The sequence below is a fragment of the Danio aesculapii genome, chromosome 3 (assembly GCF_903798145.1).
Source record: "Danio aesculapii chromosome 3, fDanAes4.1, whole genome shotgun sequence".
NCBI lineage: Eukaryota > Metazoa > Chordata > Actinopteri > Cypriniformes > Danionidae > Danio > Danio aesculapii.
In genome coordinates, this window is record NC_079437.1 from 51,038,833 (window position 1) to 51,065,453 (window position 26,621).

Consider the following 26,621-nt stretch of genomic DNA (forward strand, 5'->3'; position numbering starts at 1 on the left):
AAAATTATAAATATAAACGTTTCACATTTTTCTGCAAGATTATTATTGTGTATTATTTATTATTTCTGCAAGATTAATAATGTGTTTCTGGATATTGATTTAGTTGTTAGCTGTAGAACTCTGCCATCTGCTGGTTAGTAATGAACCTAAAAGTATTGTGCTGCATTCACAAAGACACAAATAGACATCTTGCGGTGCGATATGCAGGAATGAGGTAGCGTAAATGGTGCAATTCGTGTGAATGAAGCGACGTGAGTTGAGCATTTTACGCAATTTACGCGATTCACGTGAATCACTCAAGTTCGAAAATCTGAACTTCAGCGGATATTCACACTGCGTTAACCAATCAGGACATTCTTTTGTAGGGGCGTGCTTATAATGTAGCGCTTGTTGTTGGTGTCCTAGGGGGAAATCCTCCTGCCGACACCGGACAACAGTTGAGCTCGGCTCAGTTTGAAGCACCCCTAAAAAGCTTCCATCATCCAGGTTAAGTTCTTGGTTGAAATTAAGGTTCAAATGAAACTCCATTAAACAATAATCCTAATGATAATATTTTGAGGAGAATACTTGGCTCTCCTTTAGTGGGAACCATTTTGTAGCAGATGAGAGTATTTATTCTCACCGGGGAAAAGGCTCAGTGTCTGCCAGTCCTCTATTAGCGAAGAGCTGTTACTATGGAGGGGGAAGACAATTTATTCTTTTCCCCACAGCCCAGTTCCCCACCAAGCTTGAACTTTGCAATGCAGTGAACTGCGAAACTTGACGCACAAACTTGTGTTTTCGGTCAAAACTCAGATTTACCAGGTATCGAAATGCTTCTAGAAATAACTATTTACGCGCGAATAGTTTTATCCGCGCATACCGCGTCTGGTGTGAACACAGCATTATAGTTTGGATGTAATCAACTGCTCGTCCTTTAGGAGTCCATTATGGTTCTTGAAATGGATTCTTAAACTTACAACAAAGAGGTTACTGAACTCAAATTAAACTGTGTGGATTTTAATGAATGTACATTTAAAAATATAGGCAGAGAATACATGTAAAACCTGTAAAAACCTGTGAACTCTACAGATCCTAAGGCCGATATCCCATATATTGGCCAATAATTATAAATATAAACATTTCAAATTTGTTCTGCAAGCTTTTTTTTTTTTTCTCAGCTATACATTAATGGTGTGTTTCTGGATATTGATCTAGATAAAAGAAAAAAAAATAGTAAAAAAAATAGTAAAAAAATAGTAAAAAAAAAAATAGTAAAAAAATAGTAAAAAATAAATAAATAAATAAATATATAAAAAATAAAAAATAAATAAATAACTTTCCGCCAAACTGTCATACAGACTTAAGATTACGCTCATTTAACTCAGACTACCAATCTGCCAATCACTGATGACATTTTAACTTACTAACCACACCCTAGCAACCACTTACCAACTTAGCAACTGTCTCATAAACTTCCATAGTAAAAAAACTGCAATTGAATTGGCCTCTCTCTCTCTCTCTCTCTCTCTCTCTCTTTCTCTCTCTCTCACAGACCACAGTGTTTAACATATAAACACACACACACACAGACTAAGGGTCACTGTGGTAGACATTAGGGAAGTATACAGTAACACACCCATATTACACACATACATAATATATCAGTCAGTCAGTCAGTCAGTCAGACATCAATCATCAATCAATCAATCCAAAACTTTAGCTCAGTAAACTACTAATTAGCTGTTTATTAAAAGGTATAATGTAATAAACAGTTCAACAAACAACATAATAAACAATCGGCCGGTTATAAGTCAGTAGTAAAAAGTGTGAATTGTTATTTAAACTAAAGTTTTACATTTATTATCATGTCAAAATGGTTCAATAGTTTTCTTTCTTGTTTTACTTACCTGTAAATGTCTAAGTGTGAACACCACAGGCTCGGTCAGAAACACTCGACTGGACTCCTTATTGATAGACGCAGCGATGACGTGTGAATTCACCGCCAAGCCCCTCCCACCAAGGCCCGCCTCCATCTCCATCTTCACCGTGGCGTTTTCAGTGGAGAGAAAGGAGCCCAGGTTCTTATAGAGGACGAAGACCACTTTCACCTGGCCTGCATGGAAAAACGCGACAGTTATTGAGTGGCAGGAGGATGTGAATAACAACTAAGGAAAAAGGAGCGAGTTGAGTGAAGGTTAAAACGATTTGGACCGGGAGTGGGGTTGAAGTGAGCGACCGTGGGATGAAGGCATTTTAATATGAAGGGCAAGCGAACATTCATCCCTTCAGTGCTCGCTCGCTCCTTTTCTTCAGTATGAATATTTCATGCGCGTTTGTTTCAATCATACTAATCTCAACCCCCCGCCTCAACCGAAACACGTCGACGAGCTTCAAAAAGACTGAAAACGTGGGAGATTTTTGGAGATGATGGAGGGATAAGATGGAGGAGAGAAAAGTGCGCAGAGATTGCCCTGAAAATGATAGTAATCTAGTTGCCTCTCGGGCTGTTTGATTAAGAGTGCCGTTAAGAAACCATCAGGGAAGAAATGGTCTCAGCGCTTTTTGTTAATCAGATTAGGTTTATTATTATCAACTGATAACTTTGTAAAAAAGGCAAAGTGGAAATTTGGCTTGGCTGTGGTGGAACTGCAGTGCACCAAAGTAATCAAATGACACATTTACATCAAATCATCATCAAAATCAATACAAGAATATAAAAAACTCACCATTACGGCTGTACTGTTTGAAGGTGGAGGCCGAGAGCTGGATGCTGCTGTCGCTAGGGCCGCTTTGAGGAAACGACAAATCCTGAGAATCCGTCTCTGTGTTCAGCACTCGCACCTCCAGATCTGAACACACACATTTAGAAACTGAAGATAAAAATACTGCAAAAATACAAAGTTTACAATACAGCTATCGATTTGGATTTTTTTAGATAAATGTTGTTTTGATTTTACATGGAAATGGAATCTTTAATGGATCTTCAAACCTTCTTTACAATAAACTAGATATAACAGATTGACTCATTTTGACCATCAAACTGATGTCAACAGAGAATGAGCGCTACTCCAAACACGAAGCCGAATCATTCATGGAAGCTAGACTTACCGAAGCAAACTTTTTTTTCGCATGAAATAATCGTTCACCTTAAGAATAATGGGGTGTTCACATCAGACGGAGCATACACAAATAAATAATTTTACTCGCTTCATTCATGCATCAAATTTATGCATTAAATTCACTTCACAATAGATGTGGATTCGCGTCATGGGCGGTGCTTCTGTCTGAGACTGATGAGTTAATAACTGTGCTTTATGTGCTTTAGGAACAGAGCATAGATTCGTTCAACGCCGTGTCTAAGTCCACTAGATGCTTTCTGAGGTGTAATCAGAGTTCATCAACTCCTCCAGAAACAGTACCTGGATGATGGAAGCTTTCAGCAATGCTTTCCACTAAACCTAGCCCAGTTTGATGAGCTGTTCTCCTGTGTCGGCACAAGGATTTCCCCTTGGGACACCAACATGCGCTGTCATAATCACACCCATACAAGAGCAAGCTCCTGATTGGTTAATGCGACGTGAAAATTCAGATTTTCCAACTCGAGCGAATCGTGCGTTAAGCACGCCAAACACGTAAAATGCTCAATTCACACTGCTTAATTTACGTAAATTAAATGTCACATCATTTGCATCTCATTCACGCGAATAACACCGAAGATTGTCTATGCAAGGGCGACGCAGTGGCGCAGTAGTTAGTGCTGTCACCTCACAGCAAGAAGGTCCCTGATTCGAGCCTTGGCTGGGTCAGTTGGTGTTTCTGTGTGGAGTTTGCATGTTCTCCCTGCGCTCGCGTGGGTTTCCTCCTGGTGCTCTGGTTTCCCCCACAGTCCAAAGACATGCGCTACAGGTGAATTGGGTAGGCTAAATTGTCCGTAGTGTATGAGTGGGAATGAGTGTGCATGGATGTTTTCCAGAGATGGGTTGCAGCTGGAAGGGCATCCGCTGTGTAAAACATATGCTGGATAAGTTGGCGGTTCATTCCACTGTGGCAACCCCAGATTAATAAAGGGATTAAGCCGAAAAGAAAATGAATGAATGAATGATTGTCTATGCATTGACTTAACATGTAAATCACTCGTGCTTGACGCTTCATTGTAAATTTGGATTTTACATGTGTTTTAAATAGATTTTTAAGTTATACATTAACACTTTTATTCAGCAAAGATGCATCAAATTGATCAAATGTGACAAACGTTTGTAATGTAACATTATAATATTTTATATATAGGCTATTCATTTGAACTATTCATCTGGGATTCATAAAAAAAATAAAGTTAATTCAAAACTAACTAACTAACTAACTAACTAACTAACTAACTAACTAACTAACTAACTAACTAACTAACTAAGACAGTTTTCAACCAAGTACTACTATTATAATTAATTAATCAACTAAAACTTGTTCCATTTTTTATATCAAATATAATATAATACTATAACTATAATACTTATTTCAGCTAATTGCAACATTTCCCGTTTTCATATACTAAATCTAACACTAAAACTATAGTAATACTAAAACTGAAATAAAAAATGTATGCAAACTATACAGACAAATAAAATTAACTGCTAAAAAAATCATTGTAACCATAGTTTGGCTTTAAAATAACAACAACAACAACAACAACAACAACAACAACAACAAAAAGTAACATGAAAAAACAAACAAAAAACCCTTAGTTAAACACAATCCAGGCTCATTATTGATATGTACCCATACATACATTTCTGCACAACGCAAAATATGTCCAAGTACAAGTTTTTTGGCAATTTTTTGCACCAGAGGTCACTGTGTACACTTTTTCAGATCTCAAATTTCTCTTGCAATTGTGTCATTCATGCCTGCTCTTCTCACGTGAATCCACCAGAGGCTGCTGTCGACTAACTGACTAACTGACTGACTGACTCACTGACTGACAGAACTTCTTGCTTCATAATCTGTGACCTCTAGAAACATATATGGGGGTACGTTTTCACAATGAGCCTGTGTCTACTAATATTAATTACAGTATTCAATGACACAAAAAACAATACAAAGCTAATAAAAAAGAGCAAAAATTCTGACTAAAACTGTAATATTATCTCAGTGATACTTAAATAATCTAGTGTATATTGAATGCATGGCATTTAGATTGAAAAAAAAATGAGACTATTAAATAATCAAGTTATTACATTTTAATATATTAAATCTAACATAAATTTTAATAAAAATAGGAATATTAATAAGAATATAAATAATTCCCTACAATATATCAGACTCCCCTAGTCATCTAACGCACAGACAACAATCTAGGATGTTGTTTTTATTTGAATGAGAACCTCATGAGCAGAATGTGCAACAACATAAACACAGTAATATTAAATTACACTAAATCTCCGGATAAATCTTTTTTTTTTTTGGACAAATCACAATATTTAAATGTTGACATTATATATTTAAAAAAGCATCAATTGATTTAGTAGTTACTTTCAGCTCAACACAAACTCACCGACATTTGCAGCATGATCTGAGAAGTGATTGTTGTACATGTTATTGGCCAGCAAGAAGGCTCCTTTTTCCATGACGTCCAGCAGCATGGTGGCGGTGTGTGCCTGCTCCGTATTGTTCATGTCCTGCCACGACTCCAACGCCTCTGCTCGCAGGAGATTATCCACCGTCTGCACAACCGCCTGCGCACGCACGCAAACATAAACTCACACTTCACATCAAAGACCAGCCGACCGTCACATCTGTGATCTTATGTAATGACTCAAATGTATTTCTACTAAGGAGCAACCTCTTATAGTCCATTATAAATGACACGAGCGCTGAAAGAAAGCCTTGGGCAAGATGTACAGTATCATCATTGCTACTGTAGATCTCTGTCTCTCACATATGCACGCACACACAACAGACGGAAAACCAACCAGCTGCAGTTAAATTGCATCTGAGGTAGGCATATGCAATAAAAAATATGGATTGCACTTTCTATGATGCCTGTATATGTTATGCATTATGAATGCAGCAATAACGCCACAGTGTAATGGATTATATCTATTCATTAAAAGTAACCACCAATAAAATAAATTATAATAGTTCATGGTGGCATATTAAAACCTCATGCAATCAAAATAAAACACTAGCCCCACTGCATATGTGACTCCACTATTAAACCTTATCAAATTTATTTTAAGCACATAGACGGCAGTTCAAATGTTTTCATCCTTAACCCCCAACTTACCCTTAAACCCACATATTCCAATAAACCTGTCACAAATCTTAACCATAATCAGTCTTTTAGCAATCCTTAAAAGGATAGTTTCTTTCTGCTGCAAAACGGGTACCCATTTACTTACAAAGTAGGAAACCCACCCATATCACTAAACCTGAACATAACCCTAACCATATTGAACCGTTAACTACCCCTTAAAACCTACCCATTTCTTTAAACCTGAACCTAACCCTAACCTTATACAACCATTATCCTTATAACCAACCCTTAAACATAACAATTTTATAAAATTTGCCCTTTTACTCTCTATTTACTCACACTGAAGTGGTTATAAACCTTTATGGGTTTCGTTCTTCTGTTGAACACAAAAGAAGATAGTTTGAGGAAAACTATAAACCGGTAATCATTGACTTTCATACAAGGAAAAACCAATACTGTGGAAGTCATTGATTAGAGGTTTTAGACATTTTTTTTTTTTTTTTATATATATATTTTTTATTTTGTGTTGAGCAGAAGAAAGTAACTCATAAAGTTTTCAAACAAGTAAAGGGTGGGTAAATGATGACAGAATTTATTTTTGGGGGGTTAAACTATCCTTTTAACCTACGGACCTTATCCTACACGTAACCCTTAACCAACTTTTAAACCCACCTAAATCACAAATCTGATTATACTCTAACCACAGGGGTAGGGAACCTATGGCTCGGGAAACACATGTGGCTCTTTGACCAAAAATATGTGGCTCTCAAGCTGTTTTTCTTCAATCATATTTGAGATGTTTTTAAAAATAGAACTGTTACTAGAAATCAGTTTTCTATTGAAAATACAATTACAATTCCCTTTATATTGTATTTTCTACAGCAAAATGTATAAGAACTCGGTTTACAATAATAGGACGTTTCAACCAATGCGCATATGTGGTGCTGTGGTTTAACTTGAATCGCAACAACAATAAAGGGAAAGTTATATTTCTTACATTTCTATGGTAATTTACATTTCTATTGTAACCCCACACACATAAATTCAAACATTCATGAGTGGTGGTGGTAAAAATAATAAAAAAAATATCTGTAAATTCTCTTTTCTTTATACATTATGATGCATCATATTTGTTTATTTTTGAGTTGTGCATGGACATAAATAATGGTTTTGTTTATAAATAAAGAAAGGTTTTGTTTTATACAAACACCCCATATGGCTCTTTAAAAAAGGCATTTGATTAAAAAAAATCTGACCCTTGCCCTAACCATATTGTACCTTTAACCAACCCTTAAAACCCTTTTCCTTAAACCTGCCCCTAACTCTTTAATAAACACGTAAACCGTCCCATTTCATGAAACCTGAAAATAACCCTAACCTTATACCACTCATAACCTTTCAACCATCCCTTAAACCTACATATTTTATTAGATTTGCCCTTTTTACTCATAATTTACTCACCCTCAAGTGGTTATAAACTTTTATGGGTTTCTTTCCTCTGGTAAACACAAAATAAGATATTTTGAAGAAAGCTGAAAACTGGTAACCATTGACTTTCATACAAGGAATAACAAATACTATGGACGTCAGTGGTTTCAGGTTTTAGATATTTTTTAAACGTCTTCTTTTGTGTTGAGCAGAAGAAAGAAGCTCAAAAAGGTTTGAAATAAGTAAAGGGTGAGTAAATGATGATAGAATTAAAATTTTTGGGTGAACTATCTTCTTAACCCGCTAACCTTATCCCACATGAAACCCTTAACCAACCTTTAAACCTACCCAGATCACTAAACCTGACCATAACCCTAACCATATTGTAATTTTCACCCACCCTTAAAACCTGCCCATTTCCTTAAACCTGTCCGTAACACTTTTTTAAATTAAATTTTTCCAACCCGTAACTTTTCCAACCCGTAACTCTAAAACCAATTTTATGTACGTATACGTATTATTTACTCACTCTCAAGTGGTTCTAAACCTTTCAATGATTACAGGTTTCCAACATTTTTCAAAATATCTTCTTTGTTTAGCAGAAGAAATAAATTCATAAAGGTTTGAAACAAGTAAAGGGTGAGTAAATGATGACAGAATTTTCATTTTTGGGGGAATTATCCCTTTAACCCTAACCTTATTTCACCTGTAACCCTTAATCCACCCATTTTATTAAATTCGCCCTTAACCTTAACCTTATCTAAACAATACTCTTTATAAACATCTCATAACCTTGAAACAACATTTTAACCAACACATATACCTAAACGTCCCCTTAATCCTAACCATATGCCTCAATTACTGTTTAATGTGCAGGTTAAGGGTTAATAAAAAATGCAAGAGGTAAACTGCATCTAACAATTCACAATCCATCTTATGAATCATCTCATATATATATATATATATATATATATATATATATATATATATATATATATATATATATATATATATATATATATATGTTTCAGCACAAGTACAGTGGCCCTCCAGGACCAGCGCTGAGCAGCCCAGATGTATTATAAGAACATTATGAAATGCATTGCAGTATCTCTGTATTGCATATTATACACAGGCTTCCTGGAAAGTGCTGTGATGAAGTGCTGCGAGTGGAGTGCGGATAGAAATCACACATCAGTAAATGTGCGCAGTGTAACGTGGTGAGGATGAGAAGAGAAGAGATATGAGAGGTGAACTCATACTGATAACACCGTACAATACCTGAACATAAGCCCGGCAGGTCCTCTCTCTCTTCTGCCACTGCAACACACAAGCACACACACTTCACTTACACATACATTTGTGTAGGTAGAGGAGCCAAGCTCATTCAGAATCCACTTAACTTAACATAAAATAAATAATAACTACAGAGGTACATTTTACAATTAGTAATTATAATAATGGCATTCATTCATTAATTCATTAATTAATTAATTCATTCATTCATTCATTCATTCATTCATTCATTCATTCATTCATTCATTCATTCATCCATTCATTTTTATTTGAGACATTTAAGCCATTTAAGGTGCTAAATGTCAGTGGATAAATGTTATAGCTCTTTTTAAATAGATTAATTGTAAAATAAAATAAAAAAATGGGGGTAAATAATTAAATATAAATCATATTAACACTATACAAACATTTACTTAAAATTATTTAACATTTTTACATTTAAAATTGAACACATTTTTATGTGGTTTATATACATATATAAATGTTTCCCACTTTAACATGTTCCAGGTTTATTAGATTATGTAAAAAAATGCACCATGACACATTTGCTATTTACTGTACATGGTGGACTTTTTAAGTGAAAAACTGAACACTTAACTAGCTAGAAAACAGATAAATAGACCATCTGCAGCACGAGGATAAAGAATGAGCCTCATCCATTCAGCCTCTTTACTTTCTCTTTACTCTACTTTTACTCTTTACTTTACTCCTTTACTTTCATGGATAAGGAAACTGTGTTTTACGCACTCCACTGAAGACATCCATCATACGTATTTAATTCCATTACTTAAGCGCAAATATTTGTTTCAAAACTATTTCTAAATTCAGTTCTAATTAATAATAATCTAACTAATAAATGAACAATAATAACAAAGTGTGGTCAAAAAATAGTTATAGATGGGTTATATCCAAACACACATCCTATTCTTATGCCACATATGGTAATGCATACATCTCCAAAACCCGGCAGGTGCACAAATCTAAACTTGCTTTTGTTAAAACTAATATAAATACGAAAATAATAAATACAACGCAATCTCACAGCAATTCGTAACTTTTTGATTTAGTGGCTAATTCGTATGAATTCAAATGATCTAATTCATACAATTAAGTACAGTTGGGTTTAGGGGCGGTGTTGGGTGCCATACCTCCTTTTTTAAATTGTACATTTTCATACGACTGAACTCGTAACTTCGTAAGAATTAGCCACTAAACTGACAAAACGTAAAATACTTACGTTTTCTCATGAGATCAATTCAATTCACCTTTATTTGTAAAGCGCTTTTACAATGCAGATTGTGTCAAAGCAGCTTCACATAGAAGATTTCAGTACATTGAAACAGTGTCAGTTCAGTTTTCAGTATTTAAGATTAGTTCAGTTTAGCTCAGTTCAGTGTTGTTTAATGTTCACTACTGAGAGTCCAAACACTTCAGAGCAAATCCATCGATGCGCAGCTCTACAGATCCCAAACCATGCAAGCCAGTGGCAACAGCGGCAAGGACAAAACTTCACCAATCACACATCAGATCAGGCTGAATATATAATGCTACTACTAACAATAATTGAAAATTGTCATCAATAAACTGAAAAAAATCCCCCTGAGATGAAGAAGGCATAGATGTAATGGTTTTTATATTTATGTAGAAAATAATCATTTTAACATTAAAATTAAAATATCAGTATTTAGAGTCTTTTTGTTATTGATTAAAGCAAGGATTATTCTACCAAAGATACATTTAACCCTTTTGAAGTTAAGACATTCACTTTGTGTGGTCTAAAATGTATTAAAACAATACAATGTACATTTTCTATGCCAATATGGATATGAACTACACTTGCAAGAATTCCAGGTACTGCATAATGCAGTTATGGTACTGTACTGTACAGCAAACAAAAGTAAGCATCAAGCTTTAAATTGAAAGATTATCAAAATGCTAATGGTCTAATCTGATTCAGTGATCTATGCTTAGCTAAACTAAGCTAAAAGTCCACCAGAGATTGTCTGAATAGTATTTAAACATAGTAAAATTCTGTTTTTTACCTCTAGAGGAGTGTTCCTTTAACATAATTTTTTAGTTAGCCAAATAGGTTAGGATAATTAGGCTAGTTGAGCCTTTAAATTGCACTTTAAGCTTAATAGTATCTACAAGTAACTAACTAAAAACTAGTAAAATATGATGACAGTCATCATTGCAAAGACAAAAATGAAAAAAAAAAAAATGTTATTAGAAACTGGTTAAGGGGACACAGTGGCACAGTGGGTTGCACCAAGAAGGACACTGGTTCGAGTCCTGGCTGGAGCAGTTGAGATTTTTGTATGGAGTTTGCATGTTTTCCCCATGGGTTTCCTCCGGGTGCTCTGGTTTCCCCCACAGTCCAAAGACATGTGCTATAGGTGAATTTGATTGAACTAAAATTGTCCGTAGTGTATGAGTGCGCGTGTGAATGTTGGTGGTACATTCCACTGTGGTGACCCTCCAATGATAAACAAGAAACTAAGCTAAAGGAAAATGAATGAATGGATGTATACTAAATTCATAATCAATATGTATTTAAATTAATTCACACACTGACTCCTTTAGTTTAGTTCCTGATCTATCAGTGGTAGCCATAGTGGAATGAACCATCAATTGCTCAATTACAATTAATATGCTTTTTTTTTTTTTGCGGTGGATGCCATTTCAGCCACAATTAAATAAATTTAGTATCGTATAATTACCTACATTATGATTTATGGCAATTTATAACGTGTTTCAATGTAGGCTAATACGGTTTATACTATATACAGTTGAAGTCAGAATTATTAGCCCCCCTTTTGAATATTTCCCAAATGATTTTTAACAGAGCAAGGAAATATTCACAGTATGTCTGATAATATTTTTTCTTCTGGAGAAAGTCTTGTTTGTTTTATTTCAACTAGAATAAAAGCAGTTTTGAATTTTTTAAAAACCATTTTAAGGTCAAAATTATTAGCCCCTTTAAGCTATTTTTTTTTTGATAGTCTACAGAACAAACCATCGTTATACAATAACTTGCCTAGTTACCATAACCTGTCTAGTTAATCTAAGTCTATTTAACTTAGTTAAACCTTTTTTTAAACCTCACTTTACGCTGTATAGCAGTGTCTTGAAAAATATCTATTAAAATATTATTTACTGTCATCATGGCAAAGATAAAATAAATCAGTTATTGAAATACATTTTTAAAACTATTGTGTTTCTCCGTTAAACAGAAATTGGGGAAAAAATAAACAGGAGGGCTAATACTGTAATTCGGGGGGTACTAAATCTGACTTATTAGCCCCCCTTTGATTTTTTTTTCTTTTTCTTAAGTATTTCCCAAATGATGTTTAACAAAGCAAGGATATTTTCACAGTATGTCTGATAATATTTTTTCTTCTGAAGAAGTCTTAACTGTTTTATTTCAGCTAAAATAAATGCAGTTTTTAATTTTTAAAAAATCTATTTTAAGGTCAAAATTATTAGCCCCTTTAAGCTATTTTTTTTCAATAGTCTCCAGGACAAACCATCGTTATACAGTAACTTGCCTAATTACCATAACCTGCCTAGTTAACCTAATTAACCCAGTTAAGCCTTTAAATGTCAATTTAAGTTGTATAGAAGTGTCTTGAAAAATATCTAGTAAAATATTATTTACTGTCATCATGTCAAAGATAAAATAAATCAGTTATTAGAAATGAGTTATTAATACTATTATGTTTAGAAATGTGTTGAAAAAAATCTTCTCTCTGTTAAACAGAAATTGGGAAAAAAATAAGGGGGGCTAATTATTCTGACTTCAACTGTACAAATAAAATACATCATTCAAAACATTCAGTAAAGAGGGTGAAACTAAAGAGGCAGAACTGCTCAAGAAAAAAAAAAACGAAAAAGCGGCAGGTGTAAGCCGATCCTGTATTCATGTCATTGATGTGAGTGCTGTGAGTTTGAGGGTGCTCCTGTTCACTGATGTGGCAGCAAACAGAACATGAAGGGTTTGTTTAAAGGGCAAGTGTGTGTGTGTGTGTGCATGTGTCACCTTATTGTAGTTCCTGGCAGCCGATTCCTTATTCCCGGGTCTGAGAGCTTGCAGCTGTGCATCTAATATATCCAATAGCTGCTCGATGAGTCTGACAGAGGAACTGACATCACCGGCGTGAATGCGGCCCTGCGTGTGGTTCACCAGCTCAGCGGCGATGTTTGCAGCGTTCTCTCCGCTCTTTATCTGTGCACACACACACACACACACACACATACACAAGTCTGTAAAGCTCAGACCCCTACCGTGCGCTGTAGGGGAGTGAGCCGGGGGTTTCTGGGTTTATTCTGCGAGACGCAGAGACAAAAGACAGCAAATCTTTAATGACTCTCTAAATCGAGCTATTACAAAAAAGAAGAAAAAAACTAAATAAAAAAAATGAGAGAGAAACCAAAGCATGAAACATGATAAAATTACTCACTCGATTTGAAAGAAGAAACATAGCCTGTAATTGCCTCACAGCAAATGTGTCACTTAACATTTAGCTGGAGAAAAAGCTCATATACTGCACCACTGTGCTTATGAGGTGTATTAAGGTTCACTATGGGTTCAGCATACTTTGCGGTGTTTAAAATCATGCTGTTAGAATGGCTTTTGTGTCAGAAATCTTCTGAATTTAATGTGAGTCTATTTAATGTGATTTTTTTAAATGTCATTTATTTTCCAAGGCAACAAACAGTTCTTTTTAAACTTCCCCTAAAACAAACAGAAACATTTTTGAGTGGTAACATTAATGTTAGTCTTATGCCTGGTGCACATCAAAAGTATTTGCGTGAGTAGATTACATACAACGGTAACACTTTATTTTGACGGCCCATTGGAGTATTAGTAGACTGTCCGCTTAATATCTGTTGATACTGCTCCTTCAACAGATATTTAACTGACTATAAGAAACTTTGCAAGTACATGTCAAATTACACTAACCCAAAACCTAACCACAACCATAAACCCAACATAACACTCTACTTATAATCTAATGAGAATTAGTTGGCATGTAGATGCAATGTAACTTAAATTCAACAAACGGACCATCAAAATAAAGTGTGACCCATACAAAGTCAATGCAAATGCGTAAACAGAGGCTAGAATTCTGCAAGTAAATAGTAACACACTGACAAATTAGGGAAAACATCTTCATTAGTTTGACAACACATGAATACAGAAACGTGCTGCAAATAATACAGACCACGATGGAAATGTGTTGGAGGACCCCTAAAACTGAAGAGGCAAGTTTTTTTTTTTTTTTTTATTTTAACATGCTGTGGTGCGTTTTCCAAACAATGACATAACTCGCGGCTGAATTATCATAGTATGATGCATTGTTTGGGAAATGAGTGATGTAGTGATGAGTGTTTGCCAAAACCGTATAGTTTCTCTGTCGCAAATCCATCGTTTAAACCACATTAGTTATAAAGTAAAACATTCATAATTACACTCTTAACGGGGTGGAGTAACTACTTCTTTAGAAAAAAAAACAAAAACATAAGTTTTGTGTAAACAATATTGTTTTACACGCACACACATTTAAAAAAAATCCAATATTAGTTTTGATAAAAAAAAAAACATGCAACACATACAGGAACTATATATGTTTCCTTTACAAATATTATTGAGAATAGCCTACTCTATTTAAAATCACTTAGCTAGCACATGTTCTAATTTCATATATAAATCATAAAAATCGTTGATGGTTGTAGGCCTAATTTACAGTAGGCTATTTATTAAGAAATAAAACAATCCTTTTTAATAATGATAATAATTTTTTTTTTAAAATATATATATAAAAAATATAATAATAATAATAATAATAATAATAATAATAATAATAATAATAATAATTATTATTATTATTATTATTATTATTATTAATGGGGCGATGTAGGTAGTGCTGTTGCCTCACAGCAAGAAGGTTCGAGCCTCGGCTGGGTCAGTTGGCGTTTCTGTGTGGAGTTTGCATGTTCTCCCTGCATTCGCGTGGGTTTCCTCCGGGAGCTCCGGTTTCCCCCACAGTACAAAGACATGCAGTATAGGTGAATTGGGCAGGCTAAATTGTCCGTAGTGTATGTGTGTGAATGAGTGTGTATGGATGTTTCCCACAGATGGGTTGCAACTGGAAGGCCATCCGCTGCGTAAAACATGTGCAAGTTCAAACAAGTTAGCGGTTCAAAAGAGATAAATAATGGGACTAAGCCGAAAAGAAAATGAATTAATTATTATTATTATTATTATTATTATTATTATTATTATTATTATTATTATTATTATTAAGTAGGATATTGCTTATTTATATATATATATTTTTTTAAGTCTACTTTTCACAATTTGACACATTCAAATCACTGCAGAAATGTTCTGACCAACAGGCCCATGTCATACATAGTACAGATACATTTCTTAATAAATAACCTACTTTAAATTAAAACCAATAACTTATGTTATATTTTTGTTTTCACAAGCTTTGGAAACGAAACATAAATTCCACTTTTTAATAATAGGTCACCTATTGCTTTCATCATCAGCCACAGCTGCATTTAAAATGGCAAAATGTTTTAAAAGTGCACTACTGTCAATTTGAAGATTGCTAAAACTGTAAAAAAAAAAAAATACTCTGAAAGCTAATTACTCTTAAGAGAGAATTCTTAATTTTTTGTAATTTTTTTTTGTTTTCATCATTTTAAGTTTAAATGTTAGAATGTTCTAAATGAATAGGGTATAGGGAGGATAACTGGGAATAGAACACCACCAGGAACTATACTTCTAACTACAGCTCAAGAGGTGTAGTTGCAAGCGAACAAGTTTGCTATGAAGTTTGCGAATGTTTGTTGGAACGACAGATTTGGCAAATGGCAAATCAACAAACTATGTTTGTAAAAACAGAACTTGCGACCCTAGTTAGCTAACGATGGTTTTGAGAAACGCACCCCTGGTTGTAGGGTTCCTTGTTGTTTGTATATTCTAGCACTAATAAATTTGGCAAAATGTTAACATGAAATTAAATGTAATTTTGGTAGCAAAAATAAATCATGCATGCATGTGAGACCTAAAAAAAATAAAAATAAAAAATCTTAGATCTCCAAAATACTGATGTCTAAACAGCAAGTTGCCAGGTTTGTAAGATTTTGTATTTGCATTTGTTGTGAGAATGTGTGTGTTTGTGTGTTGTCAGATCGATTAAGCTTTAATATTTGCATGTTTTCTATTGGATATACTAAAAAATGACCAGAAACTCTAAAATTATCAGTGCAATACAAAATAAAGAAATAAATAAATAATAATAAAAAACAAATAAACCAACAATGAAACAAAATAATAATACCAACCAATAATATACCAATTATAATTAATCACAGAGTAAAATGCAGGGTTCCACACAATTCATTCATGCAAATCGATTACACAAATCAAAATAACTTAATAATTGTACATAAAACAAAAAGTTATCAAAAAAATCTCAATAATTTTGTTGTTTCAGTTAATTTTAAGTAGTTTGAACAAGCAAGTAAAGAAAAAAATAGTTTAGAGCATGTCTGTGGTAAAATTAATATGATTTAATGGGATACTGTAACCAAAAATGTAAATTTATGTAAATTAAAATACATAATTTACTCTCATTTACTCACCCTTCATTTGTTTCAAACCTTTATAAGTTTTTTTATCCTGTTGAACACACACACAACTCCATTTTTTGAAACATTCCAAACATGCACTCAAAAAAATATTATTTTCTCACTTGTTCAAACTACTTATTTAAAATGACCCTAAACAACACAATTCGTGAGATTTCATTGGGACAACTGAATTATTTTAATGTTCAAACCACAAATTTCTTAAAAGTTTTGAATTAATCGATTTGTGTTGAGACAACATGAATGAACTGTGTGGAACCCAGCATTTTTTACAGTGTGTAGCCATTGACTTCCATTGTATATATCATATAGTGTTTATAGTGTTTTTCCTACTATGGAAGTCAGTAGTCACACATTTTCAGCTTTCTTCAAAATATTTTCATCTTGTGTTTGACAAAAGAAAGAAACTTATAAAGGTTTGGAAACACTTGAAGGTGATTAAATAATGAGTAAGAAATGATATGTTGTTAAACTATCCCTTTAATACAAACAAACAACTTTTGTACAAGTGTACTGTACTGTATATGAAAAGCAAAACCAGCAGTCCTTGATGTGTAAGTGCAGTGTGACTTTGACCCGAGATGCTTTTAAACTCTCTCATAGAAATAGATTGAATAGAGAGATTTTGTTCTAAATCATGTCAGAGGAATGACCTGTGTGCGGTAATGTGAGCTGAGGCCGGAATGATAATAGCTGAGGTAGCGGTACAGCGGCAGGACAGAGAATGAGGGCTCAGAGCAAGTGTTAACTTTTTTTAGTGATCTCACCTTCTGGGCCACCTGGTTGACCCACGGTGAGGTGCAGTTACTGAGATCAGGACCGCGCGGGTTCCACAGCACAGGAGACGACAGACACTGGAACGAGGCGATGCCTGGAAACAGAAGACCAGATGTCTGAATATTTGAACAACCAGTCACCATAAATAACGACACACTTAAATGCTTTTTATTTGCATTTTTTTTTTATTCGATGATTGACGTAATCTCAACTGAAATATGGTAACAGAGCAAAACATATTGTAGTGAATTAGCTCAAAGGGAATTGAAGATTCATTTGAACGAGTTTCAAAAGAATCAACTAACAAATCATCCAGCGATCGTTCGAACGAACAGTTCACTTCAACTACGGCTATTGTTATCAAAAATAAAAACCCATTTATGTTTAAGCAGGGTAGCAAGATCAAAGTTTAGGACATTAGATTCATAAACACTTACACATAAACATGTTAGACTAATCTAACAGAAACTAACACCAAACACAAACACACATTCATACAAGTGTAGAGAAGAATAAAGGAAGAAAAATAAGAGTTTGAGAGAGTGTAATGATGGAAAAACCATTAACCCTTCTATGGTCTCTTTAGGGTTTCATTTAGTTTACACCATTTCAGTGCTAATATGGAAGTGTTAATCGCGTTCCCTTTTTGGTGTGAAGAACCCCCACCCCCGGTGAGCATGTGGCTAGCTGGTGGTCAGTTCTTTACTCCTCGCGAGGCTTGGAGTAGGGTGGACTTTTCAAGTTTTGAAGTGGCTAGTCATGTTGTCTACTGGTTTTGCTGCGCACTAAACTTAACTAGACTCTTGATTGGTTAACCCATTCTTGCCGGGGTTTAAGTCTCTTTACTGGAGCTGAAGAGAAGCTGTCCTAAGCTGGAACGGAACAACTCTCCCTTCTGGGGTGTGTGCCGGTTCTTTTTTGGATTCTGGTCTGGTTTAGGCGGTGACCTTGGGTCACAAGCTTTTAAAAGGATGGTTTTGTACCCACCCTCCAGAGTCGGATTTACCAATGAGAAGTTAACTCCGCCGAGGCACATTTTATAGTCTTTGTTGCAAAGCATAGTGATTTGCATATAGGCATTCTGGATGTAAACTGATGCAGAAATGTTCAAAGCTTCTTAAAATGTTAATATGTTGTACATGTATTAGCTTTGGAGGGACATCAAACATGAACTATCTATGATCTTGTTTAGCTGTGGTAGAGTTAAACATTGATTGGAGATGTATTAAAATCATAATATTAGTACATGAGCAAGAGACTTGTTGCAAAACACCTGATTACACATGAAGAGAATAAAAGTGTACATTAAAAGCATCCGTCTTAATCAAGGAGCTTATAGAAGTTCTCTGTGTGTCCAGTTATGAGCATTCCTTCATGTCGTAAATACCTTGGAATTGGATTACAACTGACCGTCTTTTCCTGGGTAGGAGAAGTTGACGGTGTATTATTTATTAAATAAAAGCAGAATAACAATGTGTCTGATCGTCCTCAATTATCACAATACATTAGCTCCTCCACTTAAAAAAAAATAAAAAATAATATATATATATATATATATATATATATATATATATATATATATATATATATATATATATATATATATATATATATATATATATATATATATATATATATTTATAGCCAATAGCATTTTGTTTTTATTCCAATTGCCAATTAGAGTGGTTGAACTCAAGCGCACCAAAGCCTGTTGAAGGGGGCGGGACATTTCAGATATTAGATAGCATTTGATCAGTCATAAGATGCAATGAGAAACTGATCTATGACGTGATGTAAAAAAAAAATGTTCATCCATTTGGGTAGAAGTGTCAAACTGCACATTTTGATGTTTATATCTTCTAAATGTGAGATACGTAACTATTTTGGAGCACACTAGCTTATAGATATCCTTTAGAACAATGGTCTCAAACTCAATTCCTGGAGGGCCACAGCTCTGCATAGTTTAGCTCCAACCACCTCTGACTCACACCTGCTTAATAGTCTCTAGTAGTCTTGAACACCTTGATTAATTGCATCAGCTGTGTTTGATTAAGGTTGAAGCAAAACTGTGCAGAGCAGTCGCCCTCCAGGAATCGAATTTGAATCCCATGCGAGTTTGAGACTAACATTATGATACTGGCATCAATATATATATATATATATATATATATATATATATATATATATATATATATATATATATATATATATATATATATATATATATATATATATATATTTTTAGGGGTTTTAAATAAAAATGGATGCATTAGAGTGGAAAGTAACTGAATAAGAGCCAAGCTTTTCAAGCCAGACTGTTTTTAAACTTCAATACTATTTAAGACCCATCCCAGGATGCACCTCATTAAGGTAGTTGAAAAGAAGTGAAGCTGTAATCAAGGAACAGTGAGGCGACACTGAAGAAGCACAAATTAAGCTAGTCTAGTTTATTTCTCTCTTTTTTGGGTCACTTCATAATTCCCATGCTAACCTCTCTGTGTTTCATAGTTTTCTTGACTTTCACGGAAGTCTTACTATTTTCAGAAAAACAAGAAGAATTGCTGAAACTTTTACTGGTAGGAGTTTAATCATTAAAATCAGAACAGAGCATGTGGTGAAAAAAATATTTATGTTCCACACATATTTATTTGAAATGCTAGAGGACACATCTTTTAAACACATTTGTTAATTCTGAATGTTTTTATTTGCTTCATGAATCAAAAGATGACTTGGGGCAAACAACTGAATCATGTACAGTGATACTAGCGCAATCTTCCCTCAGTGTATGATCTGTTCTCCTTGTTCCTGTACTGTCAAAAAAAATAAACCATTGTAAAAATGTACATCTTGAGGACAGGGCGGTTCGCTGTGCTCAAATGTTTGAAGAGGACCCCTTGAAATAAAAAGTTAAGACCTGAAGGTGGTGGGAGAGGGGGTGGAGAGACGTTAGGGATCTTGTAAATAAAGACTGGGGGTGGGGGTGAGGGAGATGTTAGACTGTGTGTGTGTGTGTGGTGGGGGGGGGCTTTGAGACATTAGCATACTCGTAGTGAAGAGTGAATGAGGGGCAGTGGGTGAGATTTATATATTTGACCACCCCCTCCCTACCCGTCGCTGGACCCCTATATTGCCAGGGCCATATGCACTCTGTCACCCTTTTCCCCCACTTACTATGTCCCTGCTTGTGGACTATCTAATGAATACAGTTGGTTATGACTTAATGTGGTTTATTTATAAACTAATTTCGAGAGGATCATATGCGGATGATTGATGACGGCTGGTCCTGCATCAGCTAACACACGAAAGACCAATCAGAGGAATCCTAACTCACTATAAATAATCAGAGTTATTCTATTGTAGATCGTCATCTTAAACAATCTCCCCTTCCACCCCTACTCCTCCTCCCTTTTCATAGATAGGGTGGCACAGCGGCCCAGTGGTTAGCACTGTTGCCTTACAGCAAGAATGTCACTAGTTGAAGTCCTTAACTGACAAGTCAAAGTTTCAGTGCAGAGTTTACATGTCCTTCATGTGCTCGTGTGGGTTTCTCCTGGGTTCCGCACCATCCAAAGACATGCAACATAGGTAAATTGACCAATCGAAATTGGCACAATAGATTAACTCTTAGTCAGCTATATGTCTCTTATAGCAATTCCTACTCGTCAATAGTATAACAAACAGGGGAGTTCTCGAGCTCAAACTCCCCTCTAATCCTTAAAACGGGAGGGAGCCCTGGGCTTGAGAATAATGAACTCAGGGCTCTCTTTCGGGACAGAATGCCAAACATGCTTCATTATCAATCATCAGCTAAAGCCCTGCTCACACAGTGACAGTTCCGCCACAATTTTGTCATCTGAGACAAATTTGGGAAATCCTAAAAGATTCCTGAAATCCCAGGCTAAAATTTGTGGTCTTTGATTGTTGGTTTGACATGTTCACAGACAGCCGCTTAGTGCCCGTTGCGTTCAGATTTTTCCTCTGATGAAGTTCTGGCAATGTCAGAACATTTCAGACATGTTCCTGCAGTGTGACAACAGCTGCGATGAGCGTCAATCCAAGAACTAATATTTGGTGTCGCAAATTTAATGACGGGATTCATGCGACAATTCAAACGACTGCAGGGAAATGTCAAAACAGTTTTTTCCTTCCTGGTTTTATTATTTAGACACGCCGTGTGCAAAATTGCCACTACAGATTGTTTACTTTTGCTGGGAGGAATCATTTCAGAACGCGGGATAGTGAAAGTGTCACGGGTGGATGATGTCAAACTCCTGGTGGCGTTTTCTATCGTGTTTGGTGCATGCTTATTGTCGTTCAGTCTGACTTTATGACAGCTGAGATCTTAAAGTGTGGCATGGGAGCTATGTTTGTGCAGTCAGACATGCTACAATCTTTCAGGATTATATATAAAAAATAAAATAAAAAAAAATTGCACAGTGTGAACTGGCCTTTAGTGTGATCTCTTGAACATGTAATGCATGTGAGCCCACGAGTGCTGTCCAGTTCTTTCACCTTTGCATGTAAAAGATTTTGTTTTTTGTCATTGTCTTGTTGTCAATTATATTAAGCTTGTCTGTTTTATGAATATGCCTATTCTTTGGCCAATAAATAAATAGGCCTATTGTAAAACAAAACTATACATTTGTACTACTATAGCTGCTTTTATTAAATAACTATTTTTTAAACGAAGTAGGCTAACTTGAAAACAATTTCCTTAGCACCCCCACATATTAGTCAAGCCAACCTAACCACCAGGAAATAATAATATAGTAATAATTAAATAATATTGAGAAGTTCCTGGTCATAGTAAATCCCCTACAACAAACTTTGGCTTTGCTAATTTGCCATTATGCAAATGTGTGCTTAACACAATTAATCACGTTTAATCTAAGAAAAATCATGCGATTAACATTTTTTTATTATTTCACATGTACAGTACGTAAATGCAGTACATATATTTACAAAGTGTGTAGTGTACAGTAAGCGCATACATTCATTTTCCTCCAGCTTAGTCCTTTATTTACCAGGGGTTGCCACAGCGAAATGATTGGCAACTATTTCAGCATATGTTTTACGCAGCAGATGCCCTTCTAGCCCCAACCTATTACTGGGAAACACCCAAACACTCTCACATTCAATTTTGTTCATCAAATTCACCATTAGTGCATGTCTTTGGACTGTAATGGAAACCAGAGCACCCGAAGGAAACCCACATGAACATGGGGAGAACATGCAATTTCCACACAGCTATGCCAACTGGCCCAGCCGGGACTTGAACCAGCAACCAACAGTAAGTGCACCATTAGAAACATGATTTTTTTTTTTTCTTCCACATTAGGATTTGAATATATCCATAGCATATCATACCAAAACAACTACTGTAGCACTAGCTACATGCTAGAATATAACAATGAAGAAAGGGAGGCTGCTCAGATGTTCCACGAAAAAACACTTTTTTTTAGAGTGGAAATGAGTTTGCTGACACATGAACGCCATCGCACACTCCTGCACGTACTTGTGTAAGATTACACACCAAGCACGACCATCCCATCAGCACCTCTGAACACTGAGAAAACACCTCAAGGGAGACACCTTCTGCCACTCCTCATTTTCAGTTAAGTTGGGCTGTTTAGTTAGCTGAGTTCACAGAGAGGACAGCATGCTGGGATCAAACAAACGGCAGGCCTTCCCAGCATCCACAACACAAATAGCTCCAAAGAAGAGAGGGATAAAGTGAGAGAGGAAAAGCTACAGAGGAGTGAAGCAGTACTACTGCGAGATCAGAGCTATCGAGATTTTTTCTTCTCTCTCTCTCTCTCTCTCTCTCTCTCTCTCTCTCTCTCTTACTCTCTCAGCTGCTGTCTGATTTTCTTTCCTCTCCCCTCCTTCATCCACAATAGATTGGCTTTGAAGGATCTGCCAGGATTCACCAATTAAAGCCGCCGCTAATTTAACTTGTCTGTCATTTTGGTGACAGAAAAAAAGGTGACAGAAGAAAGACAACGTTTTGTCGGTGGCTGGGAGAGAGATGCTAACAGAGGGAGGAAACGCTTTTCTCCCACGACAAGAAAGCGGCATTTGATGCAGCGGCTGTCTGAAGAAGGACGGGGGTGGGGGGGGACGTTGTCGCCTGTACTCAGTCTAGCAGCTCATTTTTAATTCGCCAGTTTTGCAGGGCTAACCCATGCTGAGTTTGAAGATCACTCTTTCATTTGCAAGGGACTGCCTTTATCTATGACTCCCAAGAGGACCTGCCAGCTGGAGAGAATATAAAGAAGAGGAGGAAAAGGAAGCAAGCTCTCGGCACAAAGAAATGGGCGTATACAAAGAGATGTGTACATAAACTCAGACACATACACAATGCATGTAGAGTAAACAGAACAAACAGTTCTATGAAAAGCCGTCTCAACAAACATTGCGTGACCTTTATGTCATAAACACCATGCACCTTCCTTCCTGTAAAGCTGTGATTCCCTTTGCCATTACAACATGTTGCAATCAAGTGCAACATCAAGAATATTTTCTCTATGATGTTTATATCCGCTAGATTTACATGCAGTTACTGTATCAGTGGGTTGATCTTTGTTCCTGTTTTGTTTCTAATCATCATTGTTGGGGAGGTTACTTTGGAAATGCAATAGATTACAGATTACAAATTACCCTATTTAAAATGTAATAAGTAGTGTACCTTTTCAATTACTTTATAAAAGTAAAGTACCCGATTACATGTGATTACTTTTTGATTACTTTTAAGTTTCTAATGGATATTTTCAACTAAATTATTTTCAAACATTTATACCAAGCAGGTGTGATCTTACAGTTGCTCTGTTTACTGTTAATATTTTAAAACTAGTCTTCCATCAAGTCTTTCATCACTTGAAATAAGATTATTTAATTTTAAGTACAGCTGCCACAAAACCAGACCTTATAACAAAAAAGCTATTTTCACAATTTTTTTGTTTCATTTTTAAGGAACTTAAATCCAAGTCAATCATATCTTAGTGATCAATAAAACTGTCAATGAAACATATTAAGCATAAATGTTCAGTTAAATAATATCTATTCTTTACATCTCTAAATAATATGCTGTACCAAACAGAAACAAATTATAGTAAATAACAAAAACAAAAATAACAAAAACAAAAAATCCAATAAAAGCAGGTGTTACACATTAAAAATAAAATAGTAATTTATATTAAAGGGGAATATTTAGGAATGAGCATTATATTGTATTTATATTTACAACTCTTCATTAAAAATCACACTACATAATGTAGTATCATTAGTAACTATCATGAACTAATAGTAATAACCATAGTATACTTTAACCTTTACTACAGTAAACTATAGACCTCCTCTCCCTCAGTCATCTTTCCATCAAGGAAATTTCTCATGTTAGCCTAATTGGTTGGCGACGTCACCGACCAGAGTGAAAGGTGGCAGTCACATACCAAACAGTTTGTTGTCCACCACTGAAAACAGGAAGAAGAAGAAATTGTCATTCTCGCCGTCATATGGATTTACTTTCATCAGCTAGACACCGACCTTATTGATCCACGATTGGTAAATATAGCTTGTGTTGACGCTACTGCGCTACTTCACTAATAAAATAGCTTTGCTACTGAAAAGCTTTTTGATTTAGAAAGTAGCGACGCTAACGCTACGCTAATGAGAAATGTAGTTAATTTGTAGTGTCACTACTTGCAGCTCTCGGACTGATTGTAGTAGCCTAATGCTATCAGCGGCAGAGAAAATTAACGTAACTGGTAGACGTGGTGCGCCGCAATTAAACCGAAAAACCAATCAAAAGCATCAGCATAGCACTGCTTTAATATATGGCCTTAGCAGAAGGCATCGTGCATATCAAAAACAAGCAACAGATTAATATTATTCAACATATTTAGATGTAACCCCATTTGTAATCTTTAACATTTTCATAATTAACTGCAATTTAATTACACATTTTCTTAGTTACTGTAACGAATTACTGTTACTTTTATTTTGTAATTAAATTACGTAACACCGTTACTTGTAACTAGTTACTCCCTAACACTGCTCATCACTTTCACCTTAGCACTAAAACATGACATTAAACTTGTTGAAGCCATTCGCTCTGGTGGAGAAATTAGAAAATGTACCTTATGCCTTTGTTCATGCATATTTAAAACTGAACTTCACCACTAATGTTTCTCATCCAACATTTACCAGTAGTTCCCAAAATGATCTATTCAGGCATACCCTTTACCTGAAAATGCCATCACATTTCAAAAAATGGCTACATGTGTGAAAATGTCTATACTTAAATCCGTCAACAAACAGTCACCTGTCATCCCTCTATGTTGTTTACAACCTGATAAATTTCATTTACCAGTAGTTCCAAAAATGCTCTGATCACATATGCCCTTTACCTGAAAATTGGCGTAACATTTCTAAGCTATGGTTATATCAATCGGCAAATCGGTTACCCTGTCATCTCTCACTTACCTAGTGATCCTTTAGGGCACGGTCTGTCTACGGTCTCTCCCCTCTGGGTGGCGGGCCACTGCACACCTCGGGCTACTCTGGCTTCACACACCTCGATTTCAGGTCCCTGGGGTGGAACACGCAAGGGTCTGCGAGTCACTGGTACAGTGGCAGTGATAGGTCGCAGGTCTGGTGCCTTGTTGATGGCCCCTATCGGGTGAGCTGTGGGTGGCAGAGGTCTAATGGTTGAGGGGATGGAACTGGACGTGATAGGTCTTGCTGCAGTGGTGGTGCTACTGCTCATCTGGGTGGTGACAGGAGGACCTGTGTGTAAGAGACAGACAGGAATGCTAAGAAAATGCAGGCAAATGAAATGAAACTGAGGCAACAAGAGCGCTAGAGGCAGAGAAGCAAATGCAGAACACCTATGGAGTCAACGAGGATGTGTGCTTTTGTTTGACAAAGATAAAAAAGAGACAACATAAAAGAAAGGAAAACCTAAATGTTTGATGTCTCTGGCAAAAGGAATATGAGAAAGTTGGTAAGAAGATAACTAAAGCAGCAGGAGCATTTGCTAGTCTTTAATGTATAACTATATGTTCCCACATTCCCTCTGAGAATAGATAGAACAAAATACAGTAGGAGCGAGAGCGAGAAAGAGAGAGAGAAAGACAGACATAGAATGTTCATGGCAAGAAGATGGGAATGAATAATTGATTAGAAATCTTTTTTTTTCTGATCTGACAAAATGCTAATGACC

At 35.6% G+C, this 26,621-nt stretch overlaps 1 protein-coding gene across 1 annotated transcript in view; it reads right to left on the reverse strand.

The window, feature by feature from the left end:
* Positions 1–26,621, reverse strand: part of adgrl1a (adhesion G protein-coupled receptor L1a) — a 370,561-nt gene that overhangs the window by 50,900 nt on the left and 293,040 nt on the right. Inside the window, exons 8-14 of the mRNA XM_056454205.1 lie at positions 25,883–26,185; positions 17,389–17,492; positions 12,996–13,181; positions 8,942–8,980; positions 5,531–5,711; positions 2,709–2,831; positions 1,890–2,095 (exon numbers count right to left, since the gene is read on the reverse strand). Coding sequence (XP_056310180.1) covers positions 1,890–2,095; positions 2,709–2,831; positions 5,531–5,711; positions 8,942–8,980; positions 12,996–13,181; positions 17,389–17,492; positions 25,883–26,185 — 1,142 coding nt within the window. The remainder of the gene's footprint in view (positions 1–1,889; positions 2,096–2,708; positions 2,832–5,530; positions 5,712–8,941; positions 8,981–12,995; positions 13,182–17,388; positions 17,493–25,882; positions 26,186–26,621) is intronic.